This window comes from Ovis canadensis, chromosome 17, assembly GCF_042477335.2.
Source record: "Ovis canadensis isolate MfBH-ARS-UI-01 breed Bighorn chromosome 17, ARS-UI_OviCan_v2, whole genome shotgun sequence".
NCBI classification, from domain to species: Eukaryota; Metazoa; Chordata; class Mammalia; order Artiodactyla; family Bovidae; genus Ovis; species Ovis canadensis.
In genome coordinates, this window is record NC_091261.1 from 62,951,151 (window position 1) to 62,966,733 (window position 15,583).

Genomic DNA, 15,583 nt, shown 5'->3' on the forward strand with positions numbered 1-15,583 from the left:
TGTCTCCATAGGTTTTTTTTTGGCTTCACCACAAGGCATGCAGGATCCCAGGTCCCCACCAGGCATCAAACCCGTGCCCCTACAGTGGAAGAGCGGAACTGTAACAACTAGACTGCTAGGGAAGTTCCTCCATAGTTTATCTTTTCCAGGATGTGCTATAGTTGAAACCATCCAGTATTTAGTCTTTTCAGACTGGCTTGTCTCCTCAGTCTCTTCAGTTGTATCTGATTCCTTGCAACCCCATGGACTGAATCTCACCAGGCTCCCCTGTCCATGGGATTCTCCAGGCAGGAATACTGCAGTGGGTTGCCATGCCTTCCTCCAGAGGATCTTCCAGACCCAGTGGTCAAACCGGCATCACTTATGTCTCCTGCATTGGCAGGCAGCTCTTTACCACCAGCGCCACCTGGGAAACCCTGTCTCCCTTAGTAATATGCATTTATGTTTCTTCCCTCTTTTCATGGCTTGATAATTTGTATTTTTTAGCACAGAGTCCTATTCCATTGTCTGGATTATCATTTTACCCATTCACCTCCTGAAGGGCATCTTGGTTGCTTCCAAGTTTTGGCAATTATGAATAAAGATGCCCTAAACATCTGTGTGCAGGTTTCTGCATGGACATAGGTTTTCAGCTCGTTTGGAGAGTGTGATTGTGGGATCATATGGTAGAGTATGTTCGATTTTGTAAGAAGCCACCAAACTCTCTTCCATAGTAACTGTGCCATTTTGCGTTCCCCCCAGCAATGAAAGAGAGTTCCTATCATTCCATTCGGTGTTGTTAGTGTTTTGGATTTGGGCCATTCTATTAGGTATGTAGTGGTACCTTGTTGTTTCAATTTGCAATTTTCTAATGAAAATTACATTGACTGCCTTTTCATATGTTCATTTTCCATCTGTATTTTTCATTTGGTGAAATGTCTGTTCAGGCTCTCTTCCCTGTTTTTCAGATTATTTGTTTTCTTATTGTTGAATTTGAAGAGATCTTTGTATGTTTTGGATAACAGTATGTATATATATAAACAGTATGTTTATATATATATATAAAACAAGTATTTTCTCCCAGTATGTGGCATGTCTTCTCATTCCTTGAACAATATCTTTCGCAGAGTGGAATTTTTAATTTTTTTTTTAAATTTGACTACACAGGCTCTTAGTTCCCACATGTAGGATCTAGTCCAGACCAAGGATTGAACCCCAGGCCCCCTGCATTGCGACCGTGGAGTCTTAGCCACTGAACCACCAGGGAAGTTCCAGAATTTTTTAAATTTTCATGAAGTCCACCTTATCAGTTCTTTCCTTCATGGATCATGCCTTTGATGTTATATCTAAAAAAATCATCTCCATCCCCAAGAAAATAGAGATTTTCTCCTACATTATCTTCTAGGAGTTTGATAGTTTTATGTTTTACATTTAGATCTGTGAGCCATTTTGAGTTAATTTTTGTGAAAGATGTAAGATTTGCGACAAGATTCTTTTTTTTTTTTTGCATATGGATGTCCGGTTCAGCGCCATTTGCTGAAAAAACTGTCTTTGTTCCACTGAGTTGCCTTTCCTCCTTTGTGGGAGATCAGTTGACTATATTTATATGGGTCTACTTCTGGGCTCCCTGTACTGTCCCATTGATCTATTTGTCTCTTGTCAACAACGCCCTGTCCTGATTATGGCAGCTTTAGAGTAAGTCCTGAAGTCAGGTAGTGTCAGCACAATGACTCTGTTTTGCTCCTTCAATATGATGTTGGCTATTCTCACACAGCAAAAATGAGAGAGCCTGAATCTGGTCCCAGCTCTGAGTCACTCTAGCTTTTGGTTAATCCACCCAGGAGATTCTCTTCCGGTACAATTATATATTTGCTTTTGTTTTTGCACAAACAGTATCATACTTCAGCTTGATTCTATCCCTTGTTTTTACTCAACACATTCAGGTCATTTCATACCTTTCTGTAACTTTTGTGTATAGATTGACACAGGGTTTTTTTTTTTTTTCCCCCTGCTACAGGGTATTCTGTTGAGCATGCTCTGTAATTATTTGGCGAGTTCCCACCAGACTTTTGCTCCTCCAGTAACTATCTGCAAACTAGTATCTTCCGCTCCCTCCACAAGTCTATCTATAGAAGAACTTCCTACTGGCTCAAAAAAAAAGTGCATTTACAATTCTGCACTTGGCCAGATCCCCTTGAAAGAAGCTGTCCCATGTGAGGAGCAGAGGCTGTTTTAAATTCAGGGGGTGTTTTCAATCTCTGACTGAAGGCTGGATAGAGACAGGGGCATATCTTGTCTGCCCCACCCACAACCCCTCTGGGCTTGAACTACTCTCCTGCCCATGAATGGAATCCCTCTTCTGTTCCTCAAATGCCAGGTGGGTTCCCACCTCAGAGCCTTTCCACTGGCAGTTCCTTTCACCTAGAATACATCCCCTCCCGATCTTTCCATGGCTTCCTTTCTCCCCTTTCACCTTCCTCAGGAAGCCCTTCCCAGTGGGAAGCTGACCCATGGCACTTTCCATTGCCTCACTGGATTTTATTTACTTTACAGGAAATAAGTAATAACCTGGCACTACCTGAGATGATCATACCGTATTTACTTGTTGATTTTCCGCACCCCACAAAGAATGGGAGTTTTCTTTTTTCACACCCAGCATCGAGCACCTAGACCCCAGCGATCACGGAGGACATGTAGGTTCCCTCCTCTCGCCCACTTCCCACCACTCTGCTCTATTTTTCTCCATGAAATGTATTCCCTTCCAACAAGTATAATTTACTTATTCATTATGTGTATCGCTTGACTCTCTCACTAGAATGTCAGCTCCAGAAGGGCAAGGATCTTGTTTTGTTCTCCACAGCATCTATTAACACTTAAAAGAGGGCACAGAGCATAGTGCCTTTCCCCAAATATTGGTTGAATGAATGAGGATCATAAACTCCTTCCTCCAGGGCTGGCAAGGCTGTCCCTCTGGAGCAAAAGTCAGACTAAAGAGCAGGCCCCCCGCAGCAGGTGTGGCCATTTCCTCCTGCTCAGAATGGGCCTGAGGCCTCTAAGGGGTGCAGCCGGAGCTGAAGGGCCTTGGCCTTGAGGATGGGGGCGGGGCTCGCCGCAGGTGGGGGCGGGCGGGTAGTCCTGGTCACGCCCCCACAGAGGCCCCGCCCAGCGGGAGGCCCCTCCCCGCCCATCAGCGGGCCTGGGTGCCGGCCCTGCCGGGTTTGCTCCGACCTTGCTGCGGCGCAGCCCGGGGCGGGAGGCCCGGAGGAGCAGCGGGAGGAGGGAGGAGCGGCGGGGGAAGGGAGGGGCGGAGCGAGCGCAGCGCCGGGCTCAGTCTCCAATGAGCCGCGAGGAACCGGCGCCCCTGAGGACCCCAGCCCGCTGCTCTCCCTCCCCACGGCCCACCTGGTGCCAGGTAAGGGAACAGGTAAGAGTGCAGCGCCCTGGGCCCCCGACCCAGATCTTTCTCAGGTCGAGGTGCTATGCCGGCACAGGCTGGGGGGCCACTTGGCTCTCCCTGTCCCGGGGGTGGAGTAAAGGCATCTCGGTAGAAAGTGGGAGCCTCCTGGGAGCCTTCCTGGCCCCCGCCTTGGGACCCCAGCGCCCGCAGTCGCAGGTCCCAGCCCCCCATCCCTGCAGCATCCTTTCCACACCGCAAGGAGATTGCATTTTTTTTTTTTTTTAACCTTTCAGGTGCCGCCACCTCTTGGAAAATGGTGGGGGTGCCTTTTGAGGGTGGATCCTGGGATGACTGTTCCCCAAGGATCTGACTGGCAGCTCTAACGAGGGCTCCCCGCACCCTCCAGCGGCCGTGCTCATAGATCCTAAGAGCCTGGATATATCAGAAACCTGGGGGCAGGCCTGGGCCTGCCGACCTTGGCGAACCCCTTCCCCCGACTCACCCTGGCTGGCCATTGGGTTGAGCCTTCTCTGCCTCCATCCTGGCAGTTAAGCCTGTGGGTTCCCAAGGGTCTCTGCCTTGTTTCTAAGCCTCTGTTAAAGCAGGGTGCCCCTCCCCAGACCTGAGGTTAATTAAAATAGCTTTCAGCTGGTCTGACAGGATTCCCCGCCCACTGCCCCGCCCCCTGGAGACTGGCTGGCCTCCATTCCCTTGCTTCAGGCGGGCAGGTGCCAGGTGACCAAAGGAGGCTGGCAGGAAGGCCACTGTAGCCCCCCAGTTCGCTTCACCTACCGCTGAGAGTCATCTGAAACAACTCGCAGAAGGCCCAGCGTGGGCTAGGGGGCTCAGCAAAAGTGGGAGTCAGGGAGGAAGAAGTCCTGGCCCTCCATCCAGAGACCCCACAGTGACACCGTCCCACAGCACCGGCCCCAGTCAGCTGGACAATACCACTGGGGGGTGAAAAGTTCACCCCAGAAGTTGAACTGAACTGGGTGGGCCCCTCCAGGTCCTTCATGACGCTTTCTTGGGAGCCCTGCGTAGCTCATGGGTCCCAGAGAGTGAAGTGTGGATTTCACCTGTTCTCTGCGGGTCATTTGACTTCCCCAAGCCTTTGTTTGCCTACCTGTAAAATGGGAATGATAACTGAGAGACCCTCTCTGAGTAGCAGTGAATAATCAGAAAGGGAGGTGCCAGGCACTTAGCACATTGTCAAACACTTAGCAATACTCCTTAAACGTAAACAGTAGCTGTCACCCTTGTAATAATAATTGCTATTTATTGTCTCCTGGCTGTTTCAGACTTTCCTTTTGTGCATCTGACAGCTGGCGATGCCCCAACCACCATTTCTTCTACCGGAAGAAAAAGCCTTTGACAGGACTGTCAGTGAGGGTGGGGTCATTTGCTAATCCTATGCCATTCCTTAGCTTTTAGGGTCAAAGCAAGTTGACCTATCTTCCTGGGCACATCAGGCCCTGGGCACAGCCTGCCCTGACCTCTGGCCACCACCCTGTCCTTGTCCCTTGGGGCACGCACGTCACCCATGTGCCCACAATTTGCCCTCCACCTTCACCTGGCCAAACCCAGGTCAGGCAGATGGAGAGAATGGACGTGGCTCCAAGCATCCCACTGGTCCCCATCCTCCCCTCCTCTCAGTCTGGGCTGGTGGTTGTGTCCCCTTCATTCTGCTGCTCAGTAACTTTAAAAATAACAAGAGTCGTCCCGTCTCCACTGAGGGCTGTAACCTGACCCGAGTTGGATTCTGATCCATCAGAGCCTGGAGGAGGAGGACTCAGTACTTGAGAGCTGGGCACCCTCGTGCTGTGTGCTCTGCCCCCGCTCGCTGGGTAACCTCAGACCATCCTCTCTCCCTCCCTCTCTGGGCCTCGGTTTCCCCATCTGTACAATGTGGTTCAAATAGCCTGTGATGCTGGAGTGCGAAACTTTGTTTATGCCGGTGAGGAAGATAAATAGCTGGGCTCCCAGGTAGGTGGCTGGCCATCAAACGGGTTGACTTGACCCAAAGCGGAGAGTGTCAGGAAAGGATTCCCTCGGTGGCTGGGAGTCGGTGGGGAGAGCTGGTGCAGCACCCCGCCCCCCACCCCACTCCTGTGCTGGTCTCTGGCAGGTCTGCCCCCTCTCCCACTTCTGAATGCCAGCTCCTCCCCGAGGGCTAAAGGGACTCCTCGTCCCCACCCCGAGGTGAGCTGCAGCCAAGGTGGCTGGCAGGGCCTTTGCAGCTGGGAGGCCTGTGGAGGCACCAGGCCAAGAGCATCCCTCCCCAGGCTCTGTCTCACGCTCACCCACTCACTGGCTCCTTGAGGCCTCTGCATTGCAGCAGATAGGAGCCCGAGCTGGCAGGCCTGCTGGGGGTGGAACTAGGGCCTGCGCAGGGGGTTTTCTGTTGCCCCATCCCCTCTCCACCCCCTCCCCTGCCCTGGATTCCCCTCAGCCCAGAGTTCCCTGGAAGAGCCAGCTGCTGACGGGCAACCGTCTTCTCTAGGACGGACTTGAGTCTTCCTAGAAGAGCTGTAGTGACAGTAGAGCCCCTCAGGCTTGGGGACCACCACACCCCTGTGTCCCCTCTGCATCTCAGACCCTCCTAAGCACCATTAAAAGTCTTGCCTACCTCCTCCTCTCCGGGAGGCTGGTTTGAAGAATCACAGTTTTGGAGTTGAGAGCTCAGACTTTGGAAATCAAAAGGCCTGGGTTCACATCCCAGCTCTGCCACTTCCTCCTAGCTGGGTGACCTGGAGCAGATCACTCAACCTCTTTGTGCCTTAGTTTTCTCACCGTAAATCGGGGATAACAATGAAACCTCATAGCATTCTTGTGAGGGACGACTGCATGTAAACCGCTCAAAACAGTGCCAGGCGCACAATGACATCGGTGTCTGCTGTTACTACTCTCGCTGCTGTCCTCGTCGGTGTTATCACTGTCCTCAGTTCTTTTCTTGGCGGAGCCCCCGCTAGTATAGGTCTGTTCTCCTTTGATGAACATTCTGTGTTTGCGCTTGCAGTAAGTGTGTGTGTGTGTGTAAAAATATATATACACACACATATATGTGTATTTTTAAATTGAAGTATAGTTGATGTTCAATGTTGTATTCATTTCTGGTGTACAGCAGAGTGATTCAGTTATATATATAGTCTTTTTCATATTCTTTTCCATTATGGCTTATGGCAAGATATTGAACATAGTTCCCTCTGCTATACAGCAGGTCCTCGTTGCTTATTTTATATATCATATCTGCTAGTCCCAAACTCCTAGTTTATCCCTCCCCTACCCCCTCTCCCCTTTGGTAATCACAAGTCTGTTCTCTTCGTCTGTGAGTCCGTTTCCGTTTCGTTAATATTTGTGCCATATTTTAGATTCCACGTATAAGTGACATCATGTGGTATTTGTCTTTCTCTTTCTGATTCACTTCACTTAGTGTGGTAATCTCTAGGTCTATCCACGTTCCTGCAAGTGGCATTATTTCATTCTTTTTTATGGCTGAGTAGTATTCCATTGTGGATGTGTGTATATATATACACACACATACACACACCACATCTTTATCCATTCATCTGTCAATGGACATTTAGGTTGTTTCCATGTCTTGGCTGTTGTAAGGACTTGCTATCTTGACAAGCATTCTAGCTTAGTAGTTTAGAGCCTAGCTTCTAAAACCAGGCAGCTCTGGGTTCAAATCAGAGCTCCACTGCTCAACAGCTGTGTGATCTTGGGCAAGTTATTAGCTCCTCTGGGCCTCAGTTTCTCCATCAGCTAATTGGGAATGATAGTCTAAATTTGACAAAGTTGTTGCGAGGGCTAAATAAGCAGACACACACAAAGCACGTGGCTCACTTAAAGGGCGGGACTGCTAGGAAGCTCTGTGACTCGTAATTGTTTGCTCATAGTGGTTAGACACCTGCTGTTGTGTCAAGAATGCAGTTCCAGGGTTGTGGGTCAGGTGCTGGGACCCTTCACACACTGGTGTGTGTCCCGACTCAGGCCTTTGTTACCAGAGTGACATGGGCTTTTGCCTCTCTGTGCCTCAGTTTCCCCAACTGTAAATGGGAATGTGGAAGCACTGGCCTCCTGGAGTTGTGTGAGGTTTCTGGCATTCCAGAACATTCAGTCAGTCACCTTGGTCTGAGCCTTGGAGCTGTGAGGGAGAGGGTCCCTCAGGCTGCCGCCCCTGCCCCGCCCCATTGCCCTATTCCCAGTCGCTACTCACAGCCACCCCTCCTGTTGCTCCATGCCTCTCTCCTCCTTTGGGGACTCTGGAGCTTTGCCTGTTTTGCAGATGGGGCATCAGAGACTCCCATGTCTCCTTGTCTCCCTCAAGCACATCAACACATTCCTACCTCAGGGCTCTCGCCATGTCTGTTCCACCTGTCCAAAATGCTTTTCCCCCAGGTATGCACATGGCAGACTCCCTTATCTCTTTCAGTCTTACTCAAGTATTACCTTCACAGCAAAGTCTTCCCTGCACCCCCATTTAAAATTGCCCTCACATCCCTTACACCCAACTCTTCCCCCCAAGCCCTGTCTCTTAACACATCGTATCACTTACTTATTGTCTGTCTCTGACATGAATGTCCCATCTCCTCAAGAGCAGGGATCTTTGTTATTTTGGTTCACAGTTAAATCCCCAGCACAAGGGCATCCCTGGTGGTCCAGTGGCTAAGACTCAGCGCTCCCAGTGCAAGGGGCCCAGGTTCAGTCCCTGGTCGGAGAACCCAACCCACATGCCCCAACTAAGAGCTTCAATGCTACAACTAAAAATCCTGCATGCTGCAGCCAAGACCCGGTGCAGCTAAACAAATAATTTTTTTTTAAATCCTCAGCACAAAGAACAGTGTCTGGCCCACAAAGGACACTCAATAAATATTCCCTGCATGAGTGGAACCTTCACCCTACCCCTGTGTAATTTGTCACTGCCATTTTACTGATGAGGAATCTGAGGCTCAGAAATGTCAAGTGACTTGCTCAAGGTCACACAGGCAGCAAACAGCAAGCCCTCACCCCTCACCCCACTGCACCCTGCAGGTCTGGCCTCGCCCCGCAGACAATGGCCTTGCCCCCATGAGCTAGAGCCTGCCCCTCGGTGCCTGCCTACCCCGGCCAGCAGGATGCAGCTGTGGAAGGCGGTCGTGGTGACCCTGGCCTTCATGAGCTTGGACGTCGGCATGACCACGGCCATCTACATCCTCAGCCACCGGGACCGCAGCCTGCTGGAGGACATCCGCCACTTCAACATCTTTGACTCGGTGCTGGACCTCTGGGCGGCCTGCCTGTACCGCAGCTGCCTGCTTCTGGGGGCCACCATCGGCGTGGCCAAGAACAGCACCCTGGGGCCCCGGAGGCTGCAGGCCTCGTGGACAGTCATCGCCCTCGTGTGCCTCTTCGGGGGCATCTACACCGTGGTGAAGCTGCTGCTCTTCTCCGAGGTACGCAAGCCGGTCCGGGACCCGTGGTTCTGGGCCCTCTTCGTGTGGACCTACATCTCACTCGCTGCCTCCTTCCTGCTCTGGTGGCTGCTGTCCACTGTGCGGCCGGACGCCAAGGCCCTCGGGCGGGGTGCTGGGGCCGAGGGCGAGGGCGAGGGCGAGAGTTTCCCCGGGGAGGACCGGCCTGCACCTGAGCAGGCGTCTGGGGCCACGCTGCAGAAGCTGCTGTCCTACACCAAGCCCGACATCGCCTTCCTTGTGGTGGCCTCCTTCTTCCTCATCGTGGCAGCTCTGGGTAAGTGCCGGCCTGTGGGGCCTGGTGGGCACCCAGGGAATATGTTTAGGGGATGTGACCACCTCTTCTTTCCTCTCAAGTTTTTTTTTAATTTTATACAATTTTTTAAAATTTTATTTATGTATGTATTTCTGGCTGTGCTGGGTCTTTGTTGCTGTGCGGGCTTCTCTCTAGTTGTGGCAAGCGGGGGCTACTCTGGTTGCGGTGCACAGGGTTCTTGCGGTGGCTTCCTTCGTTGTGGAGCACAGGCTCTAGGCACACGTGCCGCAGTAGTTGCGGCTCCCGGGCTCTCGGCGTGCAGGCTCAGTAGCGCACGGGCTTGGCTGCTCCGCGGTATGTGGGATCTTCCTGGAGCAGGTATCTGGGAAGGTATCTAACCCGCATCTCCTGCACTGGCAGGTGGGTTCTTTACTACTGAGCCACCAGGGAAGCCCCATCCTCTCCAGTTTTAATATCTTCCTTCCATGATTCAAACATCAAATTAATACTCAAAGGTAAACATTGAGTGTTTCACCCTAATTCTGCCCCTGACAACCCTAACTCCCCCTGCCCAGGGCTAACTACAGGAAATGGTTCCAGCAACTTCCAAGTGGGCAGGAAACCACTTTTATTCATTTCTTATATATGTTTCCAGTTTCTTTATACAGCTATAAGCAAAGAAGTCTCTCTCCCCCCATCTTTTGCACTCTAGTCTGTGTCTTGCTTTTCTCACTTAATATATCCTGGGGACTTTCCTGGTGGTCCAGTGGCTAACATTCTGAGCTTGCAATGCAACGGCACGTGTTCAATCCCTGGTAGGGGAACTAAGACCCCCCACACTGTGCTGTTGTTGTTGTTCAGTTGAAGTTTGTGTCTGACCCTGCAGTCCCACGGGCTGCAGCATGCCAGGCTCCTCTGTTCTCCACTGTCTCCCAGAGCTGCTCAAATTCATGTCCACTGAGTCAGCGACGTCATCTAACTGTCTCATCCTCTGCGCCCCTTTCTCCTTTTAGCTGTCTTTCCCAGCATCAGGGTCTTTTCCAATGAGTCTGTTCTTTGCATCAAGTGTCCAAAGTACTGGAGCTTCAATGCTCGCTTCAGCAGCACATATACAAAGTATTAGAGCTTCAGCATCAGTCCTTCCAATGAATATTCAGGGTTTATTTCCTTTAGAACTGACTTGTTTGATCTTGCTATGCGGTGCAGCCATATAAAACAATAACAACAATAGTATATCCTAGAATTCTCCCAGTTAGTTCCTCATTTTGTTTTTGACTGCATAATATTCCACTGTGTGACTGTACCATAGGTTATTTAGTCAATCTCCTGTTATTGGACTCTTGGGTGGTTTTGAGTCTGTTTTTTTCTTGTTTATACACATTTCCTATAACTGTGAATATATCTAAAGAAGTCATCCTATAGATAAGTGGTATATCTGGGTTCAAAGCATTTTTTATAATGAAGCAGAATAGAGCCATCAGGGTATGTAGTCTGTGATGAGCTTCAGTTCAGTTCAGTCCGACTCTTTGTGACCCCATGAATCGCAGCACACCAGGCCTCCCTGTCCATCACCAACTCCCAGAATTCACTCAAACTCATGTCCATCGAGTCAGTGATGCCACCCAGCCATTAAATCCTCTGTCATCCCCTTCTCCTCCTGCCCCCAATCCCTCCCAGCATCAGGGTCTTTTCCAATGAGTCAACTCTTTGCATGAGGTGGCCAAAGTATTGGAGTTTCAGCTTTAGCATCAGTCCTTCCAATGAGCACCCAGGACTGATCTCCTTTAGGATGGACTGGTTGGATCTCCTTGCGGTCCAAGGGACTCTCAAGAGTCTTCTCCAACACCACAGTTCAAAAGCATCAATTCTTCAGCACTCAGCTTTCTTCACAGTCCAACTCTCACATCCATACATGACCACTGGGAAAACCATAGCCTTAACTAGACAGACCTTTGTTGGCAAAGTAATGTCTCTCCTTTTTAATATGCTATCTAGGTTGGTCATAACTTTCTTTCCAAGGAGTAAGCATCTTTTAATTTCATGGCTGCAGTCACCATCTGCAGTGATTTTGGAGTCCAAAAAAATAAAGTCTGTCACTGCTTCCACTGTTTCCCCATCTATTTCCCATGAAGTGATAGAACCAGATACCATGATCTTAGTTTTCTGAATGTTGAGCTTTAAGCCAACTTTTTCGCTCTCCGCTTTCACTTTCATCAAGAGGCTCTTTAGTTCCTCTTCACTTTCTGCCATAAGGGTGGTGTCATCTGCATATCTGAGATTATTGATATTTCTCCCAGCAATCTTGATTCCAGCTTGTGCTTCTTCCAGCCCAGAGTTTCTCATGATGTACTCTACAGACAGATAAGTTAAAAAACAGGGTGACAATATACAGCCTTGACGTACTCCTTTTCCTATTTGGAACCAGTCTGTTGATCCATGTCCAGTTCTAACTGTTGCTTCCTGACCTGCATATAGGTTTCTCAAGAGGCAGGTCAGGTGGTCTGGTATTACCATTTCTTTCAGAATTTTCCGCAGTTTATTGTGATCCACACAGTCAAAGGCTTTGGCATAGTCAATATTTTCTGGAACTCTCTTGCTTTTTCAATGGTCCAACGGATGTTGGCAATTTGATCTCTGGTTCCTCTGCCTTTTCTAAATCCAGCTTAAGTTGCATGAAACTTTTATCCTAGTTGTGTGCACCTGTGTGTGTGTCCTGGGTGGTGATATAAATGATATCTGTTACTGGATAGATAGCATATAACCTAGATAGCATATAACAGATATCTGATATCTGTTCAGTCTGGTCCAAACAGTTTGAAAGTGCCACTTCAGCAACACAGTGGGAAGATGACATTGCAGGGTGGAAACTGTGGGTTCTGGGGGTGACAAGGCCCAGGTACCAATTCCATTCCTGTTCCAGGTCTGGCTGTGTGACTGTGGGCAGATGATCCAGCCTTTCATAGCTTCACATCTTTTTTCTGTGAAATAGGGGTTGCTAACATCCTTGTTCCAAGATGTCGTAAAGCTGGAATAAAGACAGAGAGGAGAGGGACGTCCCTGGCGATCCAGTTGTTAAGACTCCAAACTTCCAGTGCAAGAGGCATGGGTTCAGTCCCTGATCGTGGAACCGAGATCCCACATGCCACGAGGCACAGGCAAGCAAACAAACTAAAAGGACTGAGAGGAGAAGGAGAGGTACAGAGCTTGTTACCTCCAGGAAGTACAGGGATGTCCACTCCTGTGAGTTGTTACATGTCTAACTCACCGAGGGACAGAGTCTGGGAGCAGCCACAGAGGCACAGGGATCTTAGAGAGAACTGGCGAGCCCTTGAGCCCCTTTCCATGTACCATCTACCCTCTGTCCTCTCAGTCCCAGCCCCTTGACCCCTGTGTGGTTTTAGGCACGTCTTCCTGTCTGTAAAATGGGCATCTCAGCAGTTGTGAGGTTCAGTGAGCTCATACAAGTAGGCTGCCTCGGACAACTCCTGGCACATAGAAAGCTCCCAGTAAGTTTTAGCGGCCGTGAGTACTGAGATGCCCCCTTGTCATTCAACCAGCCTGCTTCTCCTCCTCGTGCTACGAGGTGAGCAGTCTGCTCGTGAGCAGCCTCCTGGGATGCTGTTGACCCTGGTCCTTAGCTACAGCTTTGGTGACAGGAGTATCTTGCATCTACTCTGCTGCCTCCCCTAGCAGGCCTGGAGCCCCTTGGGGTCAGAGGGCAGGTCTGACTCCTTCAGGGCCCCCAATACCTGGCCCAGAATCAGACTCGCTGAGTAGATGAATGAGTGAATGGCCATCCTGCCCGTGTTGGCAGTTGTCTCCCACATTGCCTTGTTTCCCCTGCCGGCCAGGGCGCTGTCGTCAGCTGGTGTGCACTCAGGGATACAGATGTCCTAAAATACAGCCAAGCAGATTGTGCCAGCCTGTAGGGTTATGTTGAGGTCAAGGGCTTCAGCTTGAGATCAGGCCCCCAACTTCACTCATTGTTTTATTTTTTTGGCCACACCACGCAGCGTCTGGAATCTTAGTTCCCCGACCAGGGACCAAAGCTGCACCCCCGGCATGGGAAGTGTAGGTTTGTAACCACTGGGCCACCAGGGAAGTCTCAGATAGTTTTAGTCGAGTTTACTTACTGTGGCCAAACTTCAGTGTCTCATCCTGTAATGAGGGCTTTGTCAGGGTTTTGTGAATGTTTTTTTTTTTTTTTTTGGCTGCGCTGCAGGGCATCTTAGTTCCCTGACCAGGGATTGAACTTGTATCCCCTTCAGTGGAAGTGCAGAGTCCTAACCACTGGACCACCAGGGAAGTCCCAGGTTATTGTGAAAATTAAATGAAGTGAAGCACAGTGCCTGGCAAAACTAGGTACTTCACAAAAGTTAAATACTATGGTTATTGGTCTTCCCAGGTGGTGCAGTGGTAAAGAATCTGCCTGCCAATGCAGGAGACGTGAGTTTGATTCCTGAGTCGAGAGGATCCCCTGGAGAAGGGAATGGCAACCCACTCCAGTATTCTTGGAGAATTCCATGGACAGAAGAGCCTGGCAGGTTACAGCCTGTGGGGTTACAAACAGTCAGACACAACTGAGGGACCGAGCACCCATGTACACACACTGTGATTAACGATTATTTTTCAATCAGTAAGCATCCAGTAGGGCCCAGATTTTTCTGAAACCTTACAATCTAAAAGGAAAACTACCCGTTGTGGAAAAAAAAGGGTTAATTTTTGTCTTGAGTGTCTCCCACTGAGATTCTTTAATACGGATTTCATGGCAACCTAACTACAATAACCTTGGGCAAATGACTTAACCTTTCTGAGCTCCAGTTTCCACATCAGTAAAATGGGAAGAATGATAATACTCACTTATAGGATTATTGGGAGGCATTTGAGACTTGAAAGAGGTGAAGGAGCCGCTATCTGGGGTAACAGTGGTCCAGGCAGAGGGAACAGCCTGTGCAAAGGTCCTGAGGCAGAAAGCTGCCTGATTATTACAGGAAAAGTAGAGAGAGTGGAGGGAGAGTAGAAGTTAGTAGCTCAGTACCAGGGCCAGTCATGCAGCGGGTGTCAGGCACTGTGAGGACTTTGATCCAGGATGAGGCAATCTGACTTGGGTTTCACAGGCTCCTGCTGTCTGCTGAGAGTGGAAAACAGGTTGATGGGGACAAAGGTGGCAGAAAGGAGAGCCAAGACTTAATTGAGACCATCCAAAGGACGTTGACAAAGCCAGGTGGGACAGCAGAAGGAGAGGCAGAAAATTCTGGAAATATTTCTCTGAATTTGCTGGCAGACCAGAGAGTTTCACCTGGTTCTTGGGCAGATTCAACAACAGAGTTTGCCTACCTGGTTATTAGTTCAGCACCCCCACCCAGCAAGGGCTCCATGAACGTCTGTGGTGGTTAGTATCATCACTGGTGCTTGTTGGACTGAAAATTCTCCTGGAGCTCCTCAGGCCCTTTACTTCCCCGTGGGTAAACTGAGGCAGAGATTCAGCTGAGGCAGAACTTCTGGCTGGAGACCCCATCTGGCCAAGGGCAGGGGAGATGGAGGCCAGCTTTGTAGCCACCCTGTGGTTTCTGCTCCAAGACCAGCAGAGGGCGCCAGAACCCCATGGAAGGCCTCTGTCTTGGCTGAGCCAGTTCTGCAGCGCTGACTGGGGAGGGACCCACTGGACCTGCACATGGGTTGACTTTTATCGTGCGCCTCGTCTAAGCCTGGTGCTGACCCAGGCTGTGGCTGCTGAAAGCTGCAGTGAAAACTGGACACAGTCTGGTCTGACCACCTCCCGTTTCATGTCCATCATTTCCATGAGAGTGGGCCATTCATTCCAGGTTATTGGGAGGGAAGGCGCAAGGAATGAGTCCCAGACTGGAAGCTGGTTTGGGTTGAGTCCTGCCATCCTCTTAATTACTGTGTGATGTCAAGCAAGTTCCTCAGCCTCTCTGAGTCTCCCATTCCACCTCAGTGAAATGGCGATGACATCTCTGCCAGATGCCCCTTCCCCCTGCCACACCCAGGATCGAGGTGAAGATACATGGGTAAGAAATTATCTGGCAAGCTGTAAAGTGCCCGACCAGGAGGGGTGGGGTGGCGGTTCTAGCATTGCTCAGAAGCAGAACATAGACATCTTCTGAGCTTCTAGAATTTGGACTCTGAACCCTCTGGCAGAGAGAAGAAAGCAGTGAACTTTGGTGGCTATCAGCTGTCAATTGGTGGTGTGACTGGATGAACCTCAGCTCATCTTTTCGGCTCCACTTTCTTTGTCTGTAAAATGGGTGATAACAGGGTCGCCTTCTGAGTCCTCGTGCAGAGGGGATGACTATCACCCAGGAGCTCCGTGGGTCTGGGAGCCATTATTCCTGATAACAGGATCCAGTCAGTACAGACTGAATAACTCACATTTCGTATGTTCCTGATCTCTGAAAAGAGGGCCCCCTGCCCCCGCCCCCGCCTGGCTACTAAGCAGGAGTTTGCAGAGAGAGAAAAACCCCGCGAGTGAGGTAA

At 50.1% G+C, this 15,583-nt stretch overlaps 1 protein-coding gene across 3 annotated transcripts in view; it reads left to right on the top strand.

The window, feature by feature from the left end:
• The first annotated feature begins 3,238 nt into the window (after positions 1 to 3,238).
• The window catches only part of ABCB9 (ATP binding cassette subfamily B member 9), a 29,469-nt gene continuing 17,124 nt past the window's right edge, over positions 3,239 to 15,583 (top strand). Inside the window, exons 1-2 of one of the 3 annotated variants that reach the window (XM_069557743.1) lie at positions 3,239 to 3,403; positions 8,411 to 9,106. In XM_069557743.1, the coding sequence (XP_069413844.1) occupies positions 8,494 to 9,106 (613 nt within the window). In that variant the 5' untranslated portion in view covers positions 3,239 to 3,403; positions 8,411 to 8,493. The remainder of the gene's footprint in view (positions 3,404 to 8,410; positions 9,107 to 15,583) is intronic. The other 2 variants (XM_069557742.1, XM_069557744.1) reach the window with 2 other exon arrangements.